The sequence below is a fragment of the Pholcus phalangioides genome, unplaced genomic scaffold (assembly GCF_987345545.1).
Source record: "Pholcus phalangioides strain wild (caught in Gottingen) unplaced genomic scaffold, Ppha-v1.0 ptg000011l_1, whole genome shotgun sequence".
NCBI classification, from domain to species: Eukaryota; Metazoa; Arthropoda; class Arachnida; order Araneae; family Pholcidae; genus Pholcus; species Pholcus phalangioides.
Genome location: NW_028301604.1, coordinates 62,645,619 through 62,668,501, shown reverse-complemented (window position 1 = coordinate 62,668,501; position 22,883 = coordinate 62,645,619). Strand labels below are relative to the sequence as shown.

The 22,883-nt window shown below is 38.5% G+C and overlaps 1 protein-coding gene across 3 annotated transcripts in view; it reads right to left on the bottom strand.

Moving 5' to 3' along the window:
• Positions 1–22,883, bottom strand: part of LOC149080682 (uncharacterized) — a 55,539-nt gene that overhangs the window by 31,622 nt on the left and 1,034 nt on the right. For all 3 annotated transcript variants that reach the window (XM_089239896.1, XM_089239895.1, XM_089239897.1), the window contains exons 3-10: positions 19,609–19,684; positions 16,755–16,861; positions 15,679–15,844; positions 13,573–13,780; positions 12,229–12,309; positions 11,873–11,969; positions 11,490–11,596; positions 10,674–10,791 (exon numbers count right to left, since the gene is read on the bottom strand). In XM_089239896.1, the coding sequence (XP_089096022.1) occupies positions 10,674–10,791; positions 11,490–11,596; positions 11,873–11,969; positions 12,229–12,309; positions 13,573–13,780; positions 15,679–15,844; positions 16,755–16,861; positions 19,609–19,684 (960 nt within the window). The remainder of the gene's footprint in view (positions 1–10,673; positions 10,792–11,489; positions 11,597–11,872; positions 11,970–12,228; positions 12,310–13,572; positions 13,781–15,678; positions 15,845–16,754; positions 16,862–19,608; positions 19,685–22,883) is intronic.

The following is a 22,883-nucleotide window of genomic DNA, read 5'->3' as shown; positions in this document are numbered from 1 at the left end:
CGGAAACCCTCCTCGATGACCTAATACTTGAATAACCCCTAATAAAGATACCCGAAAGTTATTTTCTGAAGGTTAAAAAAAAGGCGGTTTCCGTCTTCCCCCCCCTCAACTTCTTCCTGTAAAACCAGACGTGCTCGGGCTCTGTCACCTAAAGCCGGGTTTTCCTAGAGGCAGGTTTTCTGTGCTGCGTGCAACGTGAATCGCCCAGCGCGACACGCCGTCGTGACAGGGAAATTATAAGATTTGGGGCAGTATACAAACCCCCACACAATAACCTTGATTTCCAAATACTTGATAACTTTTTTAACTGTAGACACCCAGCAGTTCTAGCCGGAGATTATAACTGTAAGTCACCACTCTGGCATTGTCAAAGATATAATAGATGCGGCAGGCTCCTAGAAGCCTACTGCCAGAGCAAAAACATTCTGCCACACGGCACAGCCACACCAACATATAACCCAGAGGACTTGCGGAGAAATCCCAGCACTCTGGACATAGCCCTCACAAAAAATTTGTATGTCTCATCATCAATAGAGGTCAAACACATTCTATCGTCCGATCACGACCCAGTCCTTATGAACATTGACTTCACAATCCCAGACGGCCAAAAACCGAAAAAAATAATTAACTGGGAGTTATACAAACGACTAATCTCGGAACTGCCCGTCCCAGACTGCTTCTATAACGACACAGATGAAATTGACACGGCCATAGAAACACTCACGGAAAAGATCAAGGCAACTGTCGACATCTCTTCCCGGGTCTCAGCCAACAATAACAATCCACTCTCTTTGCCGAACTGGCTTAAAGCTAAAATCAGGGAGAAAAACAGGCTGCGCAGACAATGGCAGAGAACAAGGGACCGGAATAAATACCGGGACTTCAAAAACATGAAAAATAGAGTATCAGCCGAGATAAAAAATTACGTACAAGAGAGGTACGAAAATTTCATACACGAGGCAAGCTGTGAGGATGGCACACTGTACAAAGTGTACAAAACCTGTAAGCCCAAGGCTGAAAGTATGCGGGCCATTCACGGGCCAAATGGTATCGTGGTGACCGACGAGGATAGGGCCGAGGTATTTGCGGACTCTCTAGAAGAACAATTCAGCCCTAACAATAACACTCCGGCTCAAAGGGTCAACCTTGTGAATAGGAAAGTCGATAGATATTTCTCCACTCCGAAATTTGAAAATTATACAGCCCTGGTGCCAACCGACGAGGCTGAAGTCACAGCAATAATCAAGAAGCTACAGAAAAACAAAGCTCCAGGATACGACGGAATTACCAACAGGGCCATCAAGGAGATGCCGGCCAACTTTATCCAAGTCCTGGTCAGAATTTTTAATGAGCTGATGCGCCACCAATACTTTCCAAAAATATGGAAATTTGCGGTGATAAGGCTCATTCCAAAGGCTGGTCAGGACTTGATATTCGCCTCCAATTGGCGCCCCATCTCTTTGCTGAGCTCTCTTGGTAAACTATTCGAAAGAGTGGTCGTTAAACGAATTCATGACTACAATGACTACCACATGGTACTCATTCCAGAACAACATGGATTCAGAAACGGCCACTCAACCACAACTCAACTCCTGAGGGTAATCGAATACTTGCAGTGGGCTAGAGCAAAACGCGTGACAGTAGCAATGGCCCTCTACGATTTATCCAAAAGTTTCGACAAGGTCTGGCATAACGGGCTATTGCACAAGCTAATTAGCATGAACCTGCCACATAGCTTGATAAATTTTATCAAAAATTATCTCGAGGGTAGATCCTTCCGAGTATCAATAAACGACACCCTGTCCTCCGAGCGACCATTAAGGGCCTCAATAGCCCAAGGAAGCGTTCTCGGACCGGCACTACACAACTACCATATGAACGACTTCCCCGTGAGCCCGAGAGGACTCACGGCTCTATACGCTGATGACAGCGCGGTCGCCCAGTGCCATCATAGCCCACTGCGAGCATTGGAATACCTTCAGGAAAATGCAAGGGAGATCGATAGATGGTGCACAAATAGCAGAACGAGGCTGAATGCCAACAAGACCATCTTCCTATGGATAACGGGGGTTAGACCTGCAAACCTCCCACCCCAAGCCTACCTCGAGGTAGGGGGAGCGAGAATCGAACCAAAAGATAGAGCCAAATACCTCGGTGTTATCCTCGATAAGCGCCTCACGTTCACTGCTCACAGCAAAGAAGCAATGAGGAGAATGTGCATCGCAGCCAACAACATGAAAAAGTTATGTCAATATAGAATTTCTCTATCGGCAAAAAACAAGATAATACTGTACAAAATGGTACTCAGGCCTACACTAACCTACGGAGCCATCACTTGGTTCTACAGTAGAGATTCAACAATCATAAAGCTCGAAAGAGAGCAAAATAAATATATTAGAAAAGTGCTCAGAGCACCTTGGTTTATCCGAAACCGCCACCTCAGGCAGGATACGAAAACAGAAACACTATTCGACTTCGTGCAAAAAATAGCCCGGAAATTCTTCGAGAGCCTAGAGGAAACGGAACATGAACACCTCAGGAATATATCTAACTACGACAGCGACGACTTCATTTGTCGTAGAAGGCCTAAGAACCTTCTACAACTGCAGAGACCCAACGTACTGGGCCTCTAGACACCCACACAAATTCACTAACAGAAAACACACACCAAATTACACACATCACACCATCCAGCCAAGTAAACACCACTCGCACAGCAAAACGAAACCAAACACAAAATGAACACTCAGGACGTCAAAGCACGAAAGTGCTCGAAAGGAAAGGAAAGAAGACACGACGTCATGAGATAACAATAGGAGCAGGAGAACCTCTCCCCCCCTTGCTACATAACAATAGGAGAAAGAGCGATAGCCCATCTTCTCCTCCCCAAACAATGGAGGAGCAAAAAGAGAAGGAAAAAAGAGACGACCCTTAGTTACTAAAGCAACAGGGATACACTAAAGAGATGGCAACGGGAGAAAAAGACTAGTTGCCCTGAAGCTCTCTCCCTCCCAGCGCAATGGTAAAAAGCCACAGCTGATAAGGGAATGTAGATAATGTAAATAAATTTCACCTTTTCCCCTCCCCCCCTTTATTCTCCTCTTTTCTTTCCCTTTTTCTTTTCTTTTCTTCTTTCTGGTGGAGGTATATAAATAAATAAATAAATAAATAAATAAATAGATAACCCGCAAATAAATGTTGTAATAAGTGTAAATATTAATGTATATAGATATGATTACTTTGCAAATATTGAAAGAATAAGAATCAATGTAGAATACCACATGCGATATCAGTATTATTTCAAAATGCTGACGGCCCTTAGACGACCCGTTTTTTCACAACCCGTCCAACTTCACGCCCCGGGCTCGTTCCCCCCCCCCTTACCCCTAGCAGCAGCCCCACGGGCATCAGATATGATACTAAAAGAATAAGAGGTCAAACCTAAGGCAAAGATTCTTCGGGCAGTAGGCTGTCGTCTACACTAGCTAGATATTGAGATATGAGAGAACGAAGCGGAAAGAGTGAGGCGACGAATCCAAAATTTTCTAACCATTTAAGTACTTAAAAGCCCACATAGGGTGCCAACTCTTACAAGAAGAGTAAAAATTTTTCTAAAAATCTGCACAAAACGCTATGGCTTCACGCACACACGCTAAGCAGGTGGCGAGGAGAGATGAAGGGGGTATGGGCCGCTATCACAGCGGCGATTGGGACCCCGGCCCACCAAATATGGTCATGGTCATGGTTCTATTTATTTTCGTGTTGCTCTTGAAAGCGCCACGCTTGGAAAACACGTGGTTACGTAACACATTTCTGCGGACGCGAAATGATCCAGTTCGGTTCACGCGGCGCAAAAAGCCTACTCCTAGGAAAACCCGGCTTCAGGGATGAACGCTCCTTACGGGATCCCAGAGAGAAATCTAGTCTCTCATGGAATCTCGTGTGTGGATGGATAGAGGCTGTTCTTCCCACCTTTTTTTTGCCTTCTTATTTACGGCAACCGATCTACGTAACAGATTCGCTTTCCCCACCGAACTTCAGTTTTTAGCACTTGACTACGGCGCAGCGGCGAAAAGATACGCTTTTCGTCGTCCCCTCTCCAGTGGAACTTAAATTGTTTTTTTTTTTTTTTTTTTAGTAGAGAGTTGTGATGCGAATAAAACAAGTCAAAAAGGGAGGGAAAGCAGTGACATTTTGCGGTTTCTCGGAATTTTCGTAGCGAGATTTCGAAACAAAAGGGAGGGAGGGATAAAATAGGAATAGTAGGAGAGAATTGCAGTAAAAAGGACGATTGCGGCGAAAGTAGGAAAATAGGAGGAAATTTCTAAAAAATAGGAAAAATAGGAGCGCTGCGAGGTCTGTAGATTACTTGAGTGATCTGCGACACTATTTACCAACACCTAAGTGACTCACGGCAGAGTTCCAGACCACTCCAAGTGACCCCAGGTACATTTACATATCATTCAAGTGACCCATGGCATATTTACATGTCATTCAAGTGACCCATGGCATATTTACATGTCATTCAAGTGACCCATGGCATATTTACATGTCATTCAAGTGACCCATGGCATATTTACATGTCATTCAAGTGACCCATGGCATATTTACATGTCATTCAAGTGACCCCACGGGACGTTTCCTGATCATTAAATATTTTGCAGCATATTTACTGATCACCGCGGCACAGTTCCAGAGTACTCAATTGACCCAGACATTTACAGGTCAGCTTAAACGATCCGCGACACATTTCAAAATCAATGAAATGACCCACACTCTACTGAATGTTGAACACCCTTGATGTAACAACTCCTGGAGTTACATTACATCCGAAGGATACAATGATTAGAATGGCCCGCATATGTAATGAACATATCGTCAATAGCATACGCACGAACCTAGTATGCCTTAAAACAAACATGCTAACCCATGACCCTCAGAGTCATCTCATGTGGCCCAAAACGAATAACAAAACCACACGAGTGGCCCACTAACAATCATCAAATCATTTAAGTGGGACACATTTCCAGATTACTTCAGTGGCTTGCGGCACATTTGCAGATCATTCAAGCTGCCAGCAGCATATATCCAGATCAGCTAAGTGACCCCAAGCATATTTCCAAATCACTTGAGCGGCCTGCAGCAAATCCCCAGTTCACTGAAGTGGCATGTAGTTCAGTTGCAGATTACTGTGACTGGAGGCACATTTGGCACATGAGTGGCTCACAGCACACAGATCACCTAATGGTCTGCGATACATTAACACTAAGTGGTTCAATGCATTTCTTATAGATTATTTTAGTGGCGCTCTTGACAATTTTCCAGGCCACTCAAGTGGCCCGCTGCGCACTTTCAGATCATCCAAGTGACTTGCGGCACATTTCCAGATGACTCAAACGGCTCGCGGTACATTTCAACTTAACTCAACCTTTTGAAGCGTGCGGGGCTACTTCATTAATTTGAAAACGTGTCGCGGGCCAAATAATTAAATGATCTAGAACAGCGCCACAGGTTATAAGTGTGATCTGTAAATGTGCCGCGAGTCACTCAAATAATCTGGGAATGCGCCGCGAGCCACTTGAGTGATACCTGTAAGCCACATAGGTAACCCTTGAGCCACGGTAACCACTTGGCCTGTGCCGATCAAATGTGGCCCTGGGGGTTCTGTTGCGGCCTGTCCCTCTCAAACCTAATTTTGTAAAAATGAATCATGCGGCACATTCAAGGATCGCTGAACTGACCCGGGGCACAATTCCAGACCATTTAAGCGATCCGTGGCACATTTAGAGATCCCTTGAATAACATGTGACACAGTTTTAGAGCATTGGTGCGGCCACCATTGCGGTTCTACATCACTCAAGTTATCCGCGGCACATTCCCAGATTACTCGAGTGATCCGCGGCATAATCACAGATCACTTGTATGACGCGCAGCACAGGTTCAGAGCACTTAAGCGGCTCGCGACACATTTTCAGATCCCTTAGATCCGCTAAGTATTTAGAAATCCCTAAAGTGGCTCTGTAGGGAGAATGCTAGTTCAGGTGCCCACAAACTAGTGAAAAGTTTTACTCGTTTTTTTGGAGCACCGAGTAAGATGCCATTAAGAATATTTCATATTTTTCTAAAGGGTGGTTGATGACGTAAGCGTATCCAACACCCCCCCCCATCAAAAGTCAGCAAATCGGAACCCCCAACGATGCTGACGTAATACTTGAATGACCCCGAACATAAAGACACCCGAAAGTTATTTTCTGAAGGTTAAAAAAACTGGGTTCAGCTAGAGTCTAATCGGCTCGTCTCTCCCCACCCTCTCCTGTAAAACCAAATAAGATCTATCCCGTTAAGGGCCGTATTCACCGACATGGTTTAAACTGTAGTCACAACTTTTGGATAAGAGATCAATATAGATTGGTTAAAAACCTGAATATAACCAATCCGTGTCGATCTCTCATCAAAAAATTGTGACTAATGTTTAAACCATGTCGGTGAATACCGCCCTAAGTTGGGATTTCCTAGGAGCAGATTTTCTGTGCCGCACGCAACGTGAATCACCCAGCGTCACAAGAAAAGCAGTACGACTGTTTTCCTACAGAGCGCAATACGGCTCACGACAGCGCTTTACGTAGGGCGTGATTGGCGGACTGCTTCTGGAGGAGTTAAATTGCGTCGTGTGCCGCGCGTTTCACCGATCTTCTCTTCATTTTTTGTGTTTTCTTTCCCTTACCTTCAAACCGGAGCATGCAGATGACAGAGTAGCTGACGCCAGGGTCATATAATATATAGCCGTCCTGAGCTGATGCGCCACGCTTGCAAAACACAAATGCGTAGCGTGATTATGCAGCACATTTCTGCCGAAGCGAAATGATCCAGTTCGGTTCACGCGGCGCAAAAAGCCTACTCCTAGGAAGACCCGGCTTTTGGGATGAACGATTGTTACGGGATCCCGGGAGAGAAACCTATACTTAAAAACCTAAAAACTTTTTTTCTCTCATGGAATATCTCTTGTGAGCCTGTCCCACCCCCGCTGATTTGGCCTTCTTATTAACGGCAACCAATCTCGGAAACGGATTCGCTTTCCCCACTGGACTTCAGTTTTTAGCACTTAGACTAAGTCGCAGGGGCGAAAAGATACGCTGGTCGTCGTCGTCCCCCTACTTCAGTGGAACTGAAATTTTTTTTTTTTTTTTCTCTTCTTTTTCAGTAGCGAGTGATGTGAATAAAACACATCAAAAAGGGAGGGAAAGCAGTGCCATTTTGCGGTTGCGCGGAATTTTCGTAGTGAGATATTGGCTGTAAACAAAAGGGAGGGAGGGATAAAATAGGAATAGTAGGAGAGAATTTGGGTAAAAAAGGACGATTGCGGCGAAAGTAGGAAAATAGGAGGACATTTCTAAAAAATAGGAAAAGTAGGAAAAATAGGAGCGCTGCGAGGTCTGAATGTAGCAAACAAGGGAGAAATTGTCAAAATTGTGGCAGATGTCGGAAATTGTAGCAGTTTGTAGCAGATTTTCCACTCTTGCAGTAAATAAAATACAGTTTTTATATACATATATGCAGTAGCATACACACGATCACTTTTTACTTAAAAAAAACAGTGTTATCTCAGCTCAAAAAAAACGGGGTGCACCCTTCCCCCCAAGGAACAAAATACATAGAACTTTCATCTAGAAGATTTTTTTTTTAATTTTTAAATAATAAAATTTTTTTTAGAGATTTCTTGATATTTATATTTTTACATTCTCTACAATATCAACAAATGAGAGGCTTTTAACACAGAGACATTTTAACATATGGTATTTCAGATTTTGAGAATGAGTGTTTTTAGATTTAGCTTGTTGACTTGGTAATCACTAATTTTTTTTTAAAAAGTCACTACAGGAGAGACTTGAAACACTCATTAGAAAAGTAATTATTTTTGCTTGTTTTTGCCCCTGATTCAAGTCTTAAGTTGTGCTTTCATTCTCTTCATTTTCAAATGCTTGATCTTGTTATTTTACCAGAATTCACCCATTTCATATTTAAAATAAGTGTTTATTTTTGAGTTCACTCTTGATCATTACCTCAATTTGATTCAACATACTTTAAGATGACTTCTTTTGTTGGATCATTCTTAGAATACTTAGTAGAAATGCCGCCTGGCAGTCGAGTGGTTAGGGAACTAGCTTCTCACTGTGCAGGTCTGGGTTCGAATCCCAGTTCGGGCATGGATGTCTACTAACACTAACAAATTCCCTGGACGGATCATGCTGATCCCTTGGGAACACGTGAAGATCACATAACTATTATTATTAAGCTCTAAGAAATTTAATATAGAGATTAAAAACTATAGATTTAAATTATTTTTAACTTAAACTATAGAAATAAAACTATAGAAGAAAATGATTAAACTATTAGAAATTTATTAGAATGATTCTATTTTATAGAAGAGTTGATCAACTTTGCCCAAGAATATTCAGACGACACCAACGAATAAGGCAAATACACGAAAATAAAAAGTCCTAATGCATTTCAACACCAATGGGTGCCGTCTTCATAGGAAAATATAACCACTAGTCATGCTGACTGAGTTTCCCACTTGGGTCGAATACCAAATCTTAACGCTCGGTTGCTCAGCGGAAGAAGTACGTCTGTTCACTTCAAACGTCGTGCTCAGAATGAAGCTGTGAGGCTGCGTGAGATACTAATGCAGCATCCTGATTGGACACTTGCGGAATAGTGCTATCCCATTGGTCTATTTGAATTTTCTTATAATTCCCGCTCCAAATGAATTTAAGCCATGGTGTTGCGATTGGGGGTATAGATTTATTATCGTTAACAAGTGTATTTTTGAAGGCCCGATTATATGTGCCTTCGTAGAAATCTAAATCAACTGTGGACTTGACTTTGTGAAAAACTCTCGGTTCTTGAAATTTGAATGTATGGCCTTCTTGCCAACAGTGAGCGGCGATGGTCGATTTTTCACATTCCTGATTCTTAACACAGCGAGCGTGTTCATTTAATCTTGCTTTTATGGGTCTCCTTGTGTGTCCTATATAACCAAGAGAGCAATCACCACATGGAATGTAATAAATGCCCCATTGTTTATTCTGCGGTATAGCATCTTTAGGGGGCACATCTATGGTTGTTAGATTAAACTTTTTAAGAATCGGTTTGATCTTCAGTGAGAGTATTGGATCGTAGGGTATGACTACACTTTCTTTGAGTGGTCTCTCTGTAATATTTTCTAGAGTGCTTCTTCGTGCCGGTTTCAAGAATTTTCTACTTATTTCGTCAACGATCTTGGTGTTGAACCCCCTGTCTATCGCAATTGCTCTGATGGTTTCAAGTTCATGGTCTAATGTGTTCCGATCTGAACAGATGTTAAATGCTCTCGCTACATAAGTGCGAAAAGCCAAAAGTTTCTGTTGCATGGGATGGCAAGATCTGAAATGAGGTGGTAATGAGACCGTGAAAGGTTTACGATAGACCGAGGTTTGGAACTGTGATTTCTGTTTCGTTACTAATACGTCCAAGAAAGAGAGTTCATTGTTAGTTTCAAATTCGGCTGTGAACTGAACATGGGGGTCTAAGTCATTCATAACGAGTAACAATTCCTTCAAGTCATCTTTAGAGCCGTCCCAAAGCACAAAAGTATCGTCCACGTATCTCCAATAAAATGAGAAGGGCACAACGCTCAATAGCTTACTCTCAAAGTCGTCTATATATATATCACACAAAATCGGCGAGATGGGATTGCCCATTGCTAGACCATCTGTCTGGGTGTAAAACTTGTCATAGAAACTGAAGGCTGTTTGTGAGATACATGTGAAGGTGAGATTGCAAATTTCTTCTACTTCAGGCTGTGAAAAATTGTGGGTTTTAAGTCGTCTTTCTAGACAACTGATACTACCACCTATGGGAATGTTAGTAAACATTGACACTACGTCGAAAGACACCATGTTGAGCTGTTTGGGGTCGGCGTGACTAGTGGTTATATTTTCCTCTGAAGACGGCGCCCATTGGTGTTGAAATGCATTAGGACGTTTTATTTTCGTGTATTTGCCTTATTCGTTGGTGTCTTCTTAATGATTCTATTTCCACAAAAAATTCAATTCGAGTACATCTGTTTTGCCTCCCTATTTTCCACTTATTTCGTGACATTTTTTTACATTTCGTCACTTTTCCATGATTGTAGACACCCTGAATTTACTGATGGCTTTAGCGCCGCAACTCCTGATGGTGAAGATGGATTTGTCATTGCTGTTTTTCCAGTGCGATAATACGTTCTCTTGAGAACTTTTCCATTCTGTTAAAGGATACACGAATGTTTCGTCAAGTACAGCCAGTCAAGGGAAATTGACGCAATTTAAAAAATAATTAATGTAAGGAACACAACAATCAAAGGAGTCAAAATTTTTTTCATAAAAAAAATAGCTGGAAAAAGCATTTGAAGTTTTTTTTCTCATTGTTCTGTGGATGAGCGGCAATTTGCATAGTTTTTCCCCATTTCATATATTGTCAGAAGCCTGGGAACTGAATCCTGGGAAGGGGGGCCTCAAACAATTTTTTTTATTTTACTGCCTGAGCCTTCGCTTCATGAGCACACTTGTACTCTATGCTTCTTCCACTGCTTACCAAGGGGTAGAAGGGGTGTGTGTGTAAAAACACAATAAATCTACTTGAAGTCTACTTACCATAACCCGTGGGGCTGCCAAGCATTCAACTTCTTGAGCTGTGAGACTTCCTCTGCTACGCAAAAATTGAGCAATATCTGTACATTCACACCAAATAGCATAATCAAGCGGAGTCTTCCTTTAATAATAGTTAATTATGACAATAAATAACCAGGATATTTAATGAATATCAATATTTTTATATATTATCTAAGAGATAATAATACCATAAATGATGACATATGGTCGAATTTAATGAAATTTAATCTGAGTGTGTGCCACCATTTCTCATTCAAGTGAATGATTCCTGATACCCTTAACGATATTACTCTCTAGTCCCAGTGTATTTTTCATAGTGTTATTATATTCCATCTATAATGATAACTACATTATAACGATAGTCCTCGGTCGCTTGAGCATAGTTATAAAGGCATTTCACTGTGTTTTTGAAATTTGTTCGATCTTAATGACGACACATAACAAGATGAAATGAAAACACATAATGTCACTAAGCAGAATGTTGAGTTTTTTTTCTATGCAGCATTCTGCTTAGCGTCATTGTGTGTTTTTCAACCATGTACCCCAGCACACTGTTTGAAACACCCTGGATTAAACCGTGACAATTTGTGAAACATATAATTTTGTCCAAAATCCAGAACTGTGCAGGTCACAAGGATGATGATTTCAGAGTTGCCGCAGTAATAGCTTTAAATTCCTTTTTGATTGCAATTATGAGAGTATACTGATGAAAAAAATAATAATAAATAAATAAATATATATATATATAGAAGAAAAGTTAATGTATTGAAATGCAATAAAAAAAAAGATAACACTCACCAACCATGATCCATTACCATAGCATTGATAACTGCGCCATATTTATATAGCAACCTGACAATTTCAAAATTGTTCATTCTTACAGCCCAATGTAAGGGTGTTTGGCCCTGAAATTATATTATGAACATTTTCAGATACTATAAAGGAAGAAATTAAACAGGATACTTTATCTACAAAATTTAATGAAACTGACAGAATACTTTTTAACATCCATTTTTGCTAACATTTAAGAATTTTTGACGTCAAAAATGCTTTACAAATTATTTAATGGTTGTTGAGCTAGCAGATCTTATTTCAAATGACTTAAATGATGGCACATACATTGCATAATGAATATTTTCCACAATCTGCAAAAAAAAGAGGAACAGAAAAATAAAATTTACTTCTTTGTCCATAACAATTGGATTTATTCCAGTTTCTAGAATAAGCTGTACACAATTTTCATGTTTCTTGATACTTGCATAGTGAAGGGGTGTCATCCTGAAATAATAAAAAAAAAATGTGAAATAAACTTCTTTAGATCTCACTTTTAATTGTTAGGAATATTTAATGAGCATCATATAAACAAAGTTATATTGTAAATGGATCAGGATGAAACTTGTATACTGCAAAAGACAAACAGGAGTTCATTGTATACATCCTGACCAAGTTCATTGGCCATACAGGGTAGTGAAGAAGGGTAAAAACACTGCTACTTCATATATTATAAATTAAAATAATGTAATTATTTCATACTAACCCAAAATAGTCTGGTGGATTGACAGGACTTCCATGATAAAGAAGCAACTGGCATAGATAAGAATACCCTCCTCTTGCAGCCCTGTTTGAATATAAATGCATAATCTTTAAAAAAGGTTCTGTATATAGTAAATTTATAAAATAATAATATAAAGAGCATTTCCTGTTATTGATTTCTTGAAAATACAAAAATTGAAAATCACTAGAAAAAACAAAAGAATACATTAGCAACAATATTTAATGGACACTACCACAAAAATGTGTTCCAATAAAGTTTATAAAAAAGGAAATTAAAAAAATATAAACTTCCTACCTGAAATTCAACTTTTAAATGGAAATGTCAAGATTATGAGCCAAATAGCATTATATAATAAGTCAAAAACGTGGGTCAAGTTTGAAACCCATAAAGGAAGATGAATAGCCGTTGCCACTCAAGATATTTAAAAGTAAAAAAAAGCATTAAGGAAATCATTTACATTATTGCATGTTTTTGTGATTCTTGATAATTGTCCAAAAAATATTTTTTTAATAGTTGTCAAAAAAAAAAAAAATTCTCCTTTTTTGTTCTAATTTCTACTTGTATAATTTTCAGTTATGTGTATACAGCTGCCTTAGGTGTTATACTCTAGCTTTGAAACTTTCATTTTGATTTTTTAATTTTTCAACATTTATTATTCTGAATCTTCAATTCAGTATTTCTTTCAGAATGTATATTATATATATATATATGCATCACAGCTTCAAATCTACTATTCACCTCATAAATTTGATGTTCTCATTTCATGTCAGAATATATTAACATACATTGATAATAAAACTTTTTTATGTGCCAATATAATGCAGGATTTGGCAGATAAAGAAAGCAAATTTAAAGACTATGAATTTATTTAAATTGGTTTGAACCCAGTCGAAAGATAACACCTCCAAGTATTTTTCTTTATCTCTAGAAATAATCGCAGATTGTTTTTGGCAGATATCCCATTTGGCACAAAGTGATCATTGGTGGGAGTGGTTTATTTCTCTTTCAGTGATAAGGAAAAATCACCGTTTTGCAGGATATTCTGTGATTGATGATAAAAGACAATAAAAAGGATGCAAATGGGTTAATGTGTAAATTAGATTGAGGCAGCACTAAAAATCCCAATACTAAGTGAATAAGAGCAGTGTTTGCTTCAGACACTCTCTCTCACCTGGTAATCCTGTAATTCTTCATTTATTTATGCCGTTCTCCCCAATTATTTTCAATAACTTCAATGACTGGGCTCATTAATATTTGAACTGCTTATGTAGGTTTGATTATATCAAATTTTTAATGCATGCAATGATTTTTAACTACAAGTCTCACCAATGAATTCCTATTCGATCTTTCGAATCTTTCATCAAGGCACATGGGTAGAGCTCAAGGAAAAGTTTGGCAACTTTTGCTTGTCCCATTTGGCATGCTTTCAGAAATGGTGTCATTCCAGCTCCATCTGTCACATTGGGATTTGCCTTTAATTTTAAAAGTAGCTTCACTGTATCTATATGTCCATACATAGCTGAAGCATGAAGAGCTAAATTGTTTTACAGAGATAATAAATAAATAAAATTACAGGAAAGTCACACAATGTACTGATATATCATGTACAAAACATATCAGTGCAGGTAAAAAAAAAAAAATAGAGGAAACGTTGCTTATGAGTTGAAACCATTGTGTGAAAGTACAAACATAGTGCTGTACGAAGTACGAAAGCCTGGATAACCAAGCGGAGATCGAGATGTAGTTCGGTAAGAAAATTCACATTCCTCTGTGGGGAATCAAACCACCAATCTCTCACTGTCCGGGCGAGTGTTCTACCCATTGAAATACAGAGGACAGACATTTTCATTCCTTAGAGCATATGTATGAATGCTGAACGGGACTGCACATGGACAGCCTCCTAGCTCAGCTAATAGCTCTTACGACGTTAGCCCCTATATCGTGACATATAGAGAGAAACAATGTCACTCTCCGCTGTTCATACGAAGTACGAAAGCCTGGATAACCAAGTGGAGATCGAGATGTAAATTTAATAATAATGTGATCCGCATGTATTTCCAAGGGATCAGCATGATCCGTTCAGGGAATTTGTTAGTGTTAGTAAACATCCATGCCCGAACTGGGATTCGAACCCAGACCTGCACAGTGAGAAGCTAGTTCCCTAACCACTCCACTGCCAGGCGGCGTGAAAAGTTCGGAAAGAAAGTTCACATTCCTCTGTGGGGAATCGAACCACCAATCTGAACAGCGGAACAACAGTCGTATGAACAGCAGAGAGTGACATCGTTTCTCTCTATATGTCGATATCTGGGGGCTAACGTCGTAAGAGCTATTAGCTGAGCTAGGAGGCTGTCCATGCACAGTCCCGTTCAGCATTCATACATATGCTTGAAGGAATGAAAATGTCTGTCCTCTGTAGTTCAATGGTTAGAACACTCGCCTGGACAGTGAGAGATTGATGGTTCAATTCCCCACAGAAGAATGTGAACTTTCTTTCTGAACTACATCTCGATCTCCGCTTGGTTATCCAGGCTTTATGTACTCAGACATAGTTTCTCTCTAAACATAGTGCTCGCCTATTTTCCGATTCCGACAGTCAGTGCTCCATTCACTTGTGCAGGAAAGCGCATTGAGGGCTGACAAAGCTTCAGCCTGGGAGCCTGTAAGAGAGAGATAATTTTTTTCACACTATAAATTCCCTACGGGGTCCATGAAAAATTTGGAATGGGCCCGCAGATGATCTCAGCTTAGGGGGTCCTGTTGCAGGATTTGGACCAACATTCTGGAGCATGGATTTCACATATTCCTCTTCCTATTCACATTTTTTGAAGTCTGATATTCCACACATCGCCATGCTCTGGTGTTGTCCTAAAATGCAAGCGTGTAACCATATTCTAGTGATTCTTAAACTTTTGCCACTTGCGGTTCCCTTGCCTAATTCATGGTTCGTTTGTGGCTCCCCAGAATAATGTGGCAGATATTTTCCCATGTAAAAGAACCACTTCAAAGCATAAATAGACACATACATCAATATCTCCATCTCGCCATAATGCCTCAAAGACTGAGATGCATACTTTGAGAAACACTGCAGTATTCCTTTAAATTCCGCCTAAATATTGCATCGTAATACAATTAATGTCAAACGATACGTCAGTTCAATCACCATCCGATTTTTGCTGTCTCTCGAACTCTCGTTCTGTCACATGCGTATACCGTATGGTTTTGCCCTTTTGCTATAGCTAGTCAGTAAAGATTTTGGGGGGGGGGGGATCGAAAAAAAGTCTCTGGAGAATCATAAAAAATCTGTGACCTTCCCTTGTATTTTGTAACTGCTGTGACCTTTTCTCATTCTGTGACTTCCTGACTTTCCACGATGGTAGACAACCTGATGATGGTTATTTGAAAGATTGAATAATGATTTTTAACACATACCAGTGGAGCCATCACAGTTAGAACTGTTTAAGTCAATGTTTAGTTTAGCCATTTCAGCAATAACATCATTAGATTGTCTTGCTGCTGCCCAGACAAGTGCTGTACAACCTTGATTATCGCCCTCATCATTGATATACTTCCTGGATAAGAAAACCTTTATTGCTTCCTGAAATTCACAATTGAAATACAGAAACAACAATTTTTTTTTCAGAACAGACTAAATTAGATTTAATAAATATGTTACAGCCTGAAAACTGACCACTTCATACACTGACCGTAACATACCATATACCTGCACATAATCCAGCATGTTGGAAAACCCAGTATTTTCTGGTATGGATGGCAGATAAACCAATCACTTTTTCTCAGAACTTGAATTTCCTTCATCCAAGGTAGTTTTCTCTTTTTAAAGGGGGAAAAATCTCTAACAAAAAAATCTTAACTTTCACATTTGATGACTATAAATAGGAAGTATGGGGGGGGGGAGAAGAAAAACCTAATGTGATTTTCAAGTTGAAGCCTGCACTTGTTATGGATAGTGCATTTAAACATGAATGTGTAATGTCCTTGGGAAAAAAAGAACGTGGGAAATGACCACTTTACCCATGTTACTATATGAAAGTTATTTTACTAAAATGTTTTGTAGCATGTGTTTCAATAGGGATACACATTCGTGTTTCAGGTGAAACTTAGACATCAAATAAGGTATCCAAACCAGCTGATAAAAAAAAAAGAAAATTTGCATATTCATGTTTCTAGCACTAGGGACAATATCTATATCAATAAATTTGAACGGTTTATAACCGGTGGGGGGGGGGGGGGGTGAACCATATAAAAAATTAAGTTTTGTATCTTGGTACATATATGGTCCATAGCAAAATAAATGACATATCTAAAATAGTCATGTTATTTGGATACTTTTTCTAATTGAAAGTATGCTTGTATAACGAATGGTTCAAAAGATAAAAAGAGTATAAGGATTTAACTTTATACCTAGCATAGAAACTCATATCGAAAAAACAAAATTATTTTGAAAATAACAAATGTCTGTTACAAATCAAAATATATTATCTTACCACACAGTTATAATATGCAGCATAATGCATAGGTTTAGCTCCACTATCATCAGCACTTTTGTGATCAGCTCCTTTTTCAAGTAGTAGTAATACTGTTTTAGCAAAATCTGAGAAGAATTTAAAATATTGTAAATATTTAAAATAAAATATTTGATTTAATATTTTACATGTTACATTATTAATACAATATATATTATAATATATTATAATATATAATAAATTAATACAATACATGGGACTCACAATAAGATGCAAGTTAAATTTATGAAAGTTGGAGTGCAATTTTGAATATGTTAAATATTAGTTGACTGGAACCAATATTTATAAAAAAAATCTGTCTCATAGAAAACAATTGTGATAAAAAATGCAGTTATTTGGATGTCCATGAAATTTTGAAGAGACTTGTCTGATGGCACAATGCCTTTAACTATTTTACAGAAAATTTATTTGATTTATTGTACTTATTTGATGAATTTACAATGACTTTTTATGTTGTGGTAGTGATTTCCCCACTCATTTTGAATCCACAGGGTGTCTACCAAATACAAATACAATGCCACAACAGGCAAAATGTCCAACGAGGTGGCCTCAGCCACCTCGTTGGTGGGTCAAATATCAAAAGCAAAGTTCCGTGACTTTTGTGGGACTTTTTCTCATTCAATAAATTGAACCATGCTGGACTGTTTTCTTATATCAGCGCTTCCCAAACTGTGAGTAGCAACTACCTAGAGATTTGCATTAATAAAATAGGATATCCTAATGATTGATTGGAAGGCCCAGCCATGCCATACATACGATCAATAGGAAATAAATAGATAAAAATGAAGCAATAAACCACTCATGACCAGATTTGGCCACACTAGACCAAGGCCCCTTCTGAAGGATGGATTTCACATTTCCTTTTCCTATTCACATTTTTTGAAGCCTGATATTAGACACTTGTTATTTGCTCCATCGTCATGCTTTGGTGTCATCTAGATCGCAAGCTTGTCACCATTTTTCAATGGTTCTCTTTTGTCACTCCCTTGCGTAATTCATGGGTTCATTAGCAGCTCCCCAAAAAGTTTGGGGAGTTCTATATTTTCCTATATAAAAGAACCACTTCAAAGCACAAATAGGAGCACAAATCAATATTTTCAGCTCGCCACGATGCACATTTTGAGAAACACTGCATTCCTTTAAATTTGTCCTAAACGGTGCGTCGCAATACAACTAATGGCGAATAATGAGTCCTATCTTTGTCTTCTCTTAAACTCTCTCATTCTGTCACATACGTATACTGTACGATTTCATCATTCACTATAGCTAGTTGGTAAAAATTGACACGATTAAAAAAAATTGATAATTAAAAAGAAAAACAACTTTCTTCCTTCTAGGGGGAAAAAAAATTAGTGCCCTTTTACCTGGCCCCAACACGGATAGAGCTGACAGAGCTGCAGCCCTGAGGCCCAGACAATCACCATCAGTTTTTTTTCCCCTGCTATAAATTCACTATAGAGCTGCCCCCTCCATGAAAACTCTGGCTTGCGGACCCCCCAAAGATCCAACAACAGATGGATCCTGCTCTATGATGTAGGGGAGAGGTCATGTCACTTCTACAGAAAATCAATATTGTTCCCAAGAAGACTCCCTACCACTGTGGTCTATTTTACAGTCAACTCCACACCCTCCTCTAGGAATTATCATGTGATCCTGAGAACATTGCTTTAGGGGAATATTACAGATGTTGAAAGGTCCAGACAAGCAAAGAAAGAAAAGTTCTTTTTTGTTCATCCAGGCTAAATAGCTATTTTGCCCTATCCATATTATGTCTGCCCCAATATAGGATTGCTACACATTGACATTGTTCTTTTCTGTTGCTACTCACCCATCCATCCCTCCAGGGCAAAAAGGGGAAAAAGAAACCTGAGAGAGAAGGAAAAAAATATTGAATGCTACAGCTTCTCTAAAGCCTAGATTTTAGGGGGGTGGAATCTCTGGAAAATCAAAAAAAATCTGTGACCTTTACTCAAATTTTGTGACTTTTTCAGGACTTCTGTGACCCTTTTCTCATTCCGTAATGGTAGACACCCTGATCCAAAATATGGGCAAATGAACATCATGTTTAGTGCAATGTTTGATAACATTATTTTTCCCATCCTCAGAATTAAGCTGCTTGTGTTAAAGCGGGAAAGTTTTGTTATTAGTTTTTGCAAGGCAAGAAAAACAATTTCAAGGTTGGAAAGGCGGGTGGTTGGAAAGTTGATTGGCGTGCGGAAAGAGGGTGACTGGATACATTGTCAATAAATAGCATAATTTTTTGAACAAACTTCTTCAAGACTGGTGACAATGTTAAACTTCACATAGTAAGTCCTCATCAAACCATTATTTAAAAATAGAAGCTTTTGCCCAAGCCTTGGATCTAAATGGTTAAATGGCCCATCTTGATTTTCTAAATTTCTGGCAAAGTTTCATCATTAGCTGCTTTCGCAGTGTCTACTTTTAACATTTCAAAAATCAGCCTAGCTTGGCAACACATGGTGTTTTGATTGACTGGACAATGTTTACTTGATTAACGCACCATAATCAAAGTGTGAGTGTGTGTGATTTCTATCTCAGCAATAATCCCATAACACTTATGGATTAGGCTTCAATTCAAGGCTTCAAGAACCAGGCATTTTTCACAGAAAATTGTGTACCTCTGAGTTGGTGTAAGTCTGGGGTATTACTGTACAAACAAAATAAGACTATTGTTTAAAAAAAAACTAGCCAATATTTTCACACTTGATAAGTATATATAATTTTACTCATTTCATGAATGAAATGAAATAAATATGAAAAAGCTTCAAACATTTCAAAAGTAAATGTCTCTTGCCTTTTCTTGAAGCAAGATGTAGAGGAGTGCAGAATGTGTGGTCTAAAATGTCAAGGTTACACTTTCTGTTGGAGGCCTGGAATTATCAAAGGAAATTTAATGAAGATATATATTAAAATGACATTGTTAATTCATTTTTTTCAGCTGTTTATTCAGAGCCGGATTAAAACGTTTGAAGGCTCTAAGCACTCGATTGGTTTTGGTACCCCTCCCAAAAAGTATATTTTACTCAATACTGAATCTATAAATGAAAAAAAAACCAATATTAAATGAAATTTTATGTTTCAGAAATAACTAAGCTAAGGCAGAATTATGATTTGAATATTTTTAAGCACGGACATTGAAAGTGTCGCCTCCCCTTTTTTTTTCTATTTGCAAATCATTGATAATATCTCTTTGATCATTTTTATTCATTTTTGGGACATCTTTGAACTTTTTTGGAATTTTTCTTTCACATTTCCCAAAAAGACAGACCTTAGATTTTTAACTTTGTTCTTCAAAATATTTTAAAAACATTTAAAGATATTTTCTCCCATAGACTGCTTGTTAGAATTTCACAAAGTGGCTTCAAACACAACCACTGAATCTTGGCATGGCCGATACTATTCACATTATTTTTGGTGAACCATAATCATAGGGTGCTTGCTCTTCCAGATGCATTTTCAAGTTACAATCTGTTAGATTTCTTTTACTTCTACGGTGGATCGAACTAAAGCGTCTTCATACTTATGTTCTAGACACTCTAGATCAAACCACAAAAAGGTGGCTCTAGGCTGTGTAGCTTATGCAGAAGCAAAAAAAAAATTTTTTTTTTCATGCAAAATTTCAAACTATGAGCATACTGGACTGAATGATTCGCAGAGAAACCCATGATTGTTTTTAAATGTGATCCTCCCACATTCCCAAGAGATCTGTAAGATCTGTCCAAGAAATTTGTTAGTGTTATCAGACATCAAAGAACCAGGATTCAAACCCAGATGTGCACAATCAGAGGCTAGCTCCCTAACCAATGGACTGCCAGGCAAAAATTTTTGATGCATTTCATCTGTCTCAGAACACAACAGCAAGTTTTCTGGGTGATTTTACTGGTGCGACACCAGAGAGGCGCTGAAACTGTCTCACGTGGGTAATAATAATTAACTATAAGATAAAACCTCTAGATAACCATGAGGTTTGGTGGTTATTTAAAACCCTTGATAACAAATCATATTGGTTGGGAATGATAATTATTTATTTTATTAATGCGTGGGTCTCACCTGGACACAACCTGAGGACCTCGCGACAAGTAGATCTGTTAACAATTTTCAAGAGTTAGTATGCAAATTGGTAGGCAGGCAGGGTCGGATTAACTCATATGAAGACCCAAGCACTCAAGTGATTTTAGTGCCCTCCGTGTCGTTTATTTTGAGCTTTAACCCTCTAACTGCTCAATTTGTGGACCGAAATTGCTTCAAAATTGTCTAATTTTTTTTCACTCAAAAAGTGAAGTTTGAGCGGTAATACCACGTGCCTTCAAATGCCGCAATTTAGTGGACAACTAACGACATCTGTTGGCCAAAACATAAATGAAACGTCTAATACTGTATATAATTTATTTCAGTGGTTAAACGGGGAAAAAATGGGATGCGCTCCTCAATAAAGTAAGAAAAACACATGCCCGCGGGATGAGCAGATTTTGCTACATTTGAGTTGCCCGTGGAAATCGCGGGATGAGCAGCCAGAGGGTTAATGCATATCCCCTCATAACAATTAGATTTGTTAGCAATCTCCAAGTGTAAGTATGAAAATTGGTTAGGAGGTATTTTTAGGTGCGGTAGGGGGGGGGAGTCTGAAGAATTACTTTTCCAGGGCCTATGATACCACGCCTTGGGAGCCTCAAGTGCCGGTAAGGCCTCATTTGTTCTGGTTTAAATTTTGGAGAGAGTAAGTATGCAAATTGGTAGGTATGTATATATAGCTAGGTAGGGAGGGGGAAGGAAAAATTTATGGGGCTGCAGTTTTAGGTGGGGACAAATAACACCATTATAAAACTATATAATTTTAAAGTTGTGGGGGCGCCAAAATCATGTTTGCCCTGTTCAGCAAAAATCCTAGTAACGGCCCTGGGTAGGAGCCTCACAAAAATTTTTTTTACCCGGGAGCCTGTGATGCTGTGGATATAGTAGGCCCAGACGGCTCAGGCTTACTTTATGGAAATAAAGCAAAATCTCAATTTAAAAACTGAGCTTAACACGAGCTCTTATTCGTGATTCACTTAGTTCCTCTGCTTTTGTGTCACACTCAGGGCTGCAACTAGAAACAAAATTTTTTTCTGTCACTTGATACAGACCCCCCTCCCAAGCTTTCTTTAAGAATTTGCAACTGTACAATCAAGTGCCCTTAAAATTTTAAGATTTTCTACTGGATGGTTCATTTTTTGGGGAAAAACCATACATTTATATAAAAACCAATGTTCTATGTGATCATTTTTTGTGGTGCCGCTTTTCTCCTGATGCCCTAAGCACATGCTTATTTTGCTTAATGGTTAATCCGGCCCTGTGTTTATTTACTTATGGTAATTTTAGGTACCACTTTATTTAAATGGTTAAAGAGTATATACAGTCAGCACTTGTTACAGCGACTATTTCAGATTGAAATTCAACTTAGATACCAGTCTCTTGCTTGCAAAGTTTTAAACTGAAATTTATTTCTTCATTTTTTTTTAATTTGCTATTTTTTTGGTGGCTTCATTCTTATTTTGTTAAACTTTTAAAATTAAGTCTTTCTTTTTGCTATAGTGTTTAATTTTCTTGATGTGGTACTTGAAGCTGAATTAGAATAACTAAAAAAACTGCAGTTTCATGTGAAGCTGACAGCAGGGCTGCAACTAAAGAGGAGAAAGATGGTTTGGGGCTTTAGGTGTCGAACCATTAAAGATGCTGGGTTTAATATTTAGTTGTTTAGAATTATAGGGTGGGGCACCAAAATCAATGCTTGTCCTGAGCAACAAAACAAATTTCTGCTTTGAGTAGCAGCATGGTATGATAATGCCTATTTTTGACAAAATAACAGTAGACTTACAAGTATATAACTATTAATGGGGCAAATGCATATTTATGAAAGGATAATCAGTTTACATAAAGTTGAGAAGAGTTTTCTTAGAATTTTTTTCCCAGACCCTTTATAACTAGTAAACAAAATTATAGAAAAAAAAAATCAATAATTTGAAACACTCTAGCATAATAAAATGAAACAAATTTTAGAGATGTAAAGCTCGCATTAATATGCATTTTTCT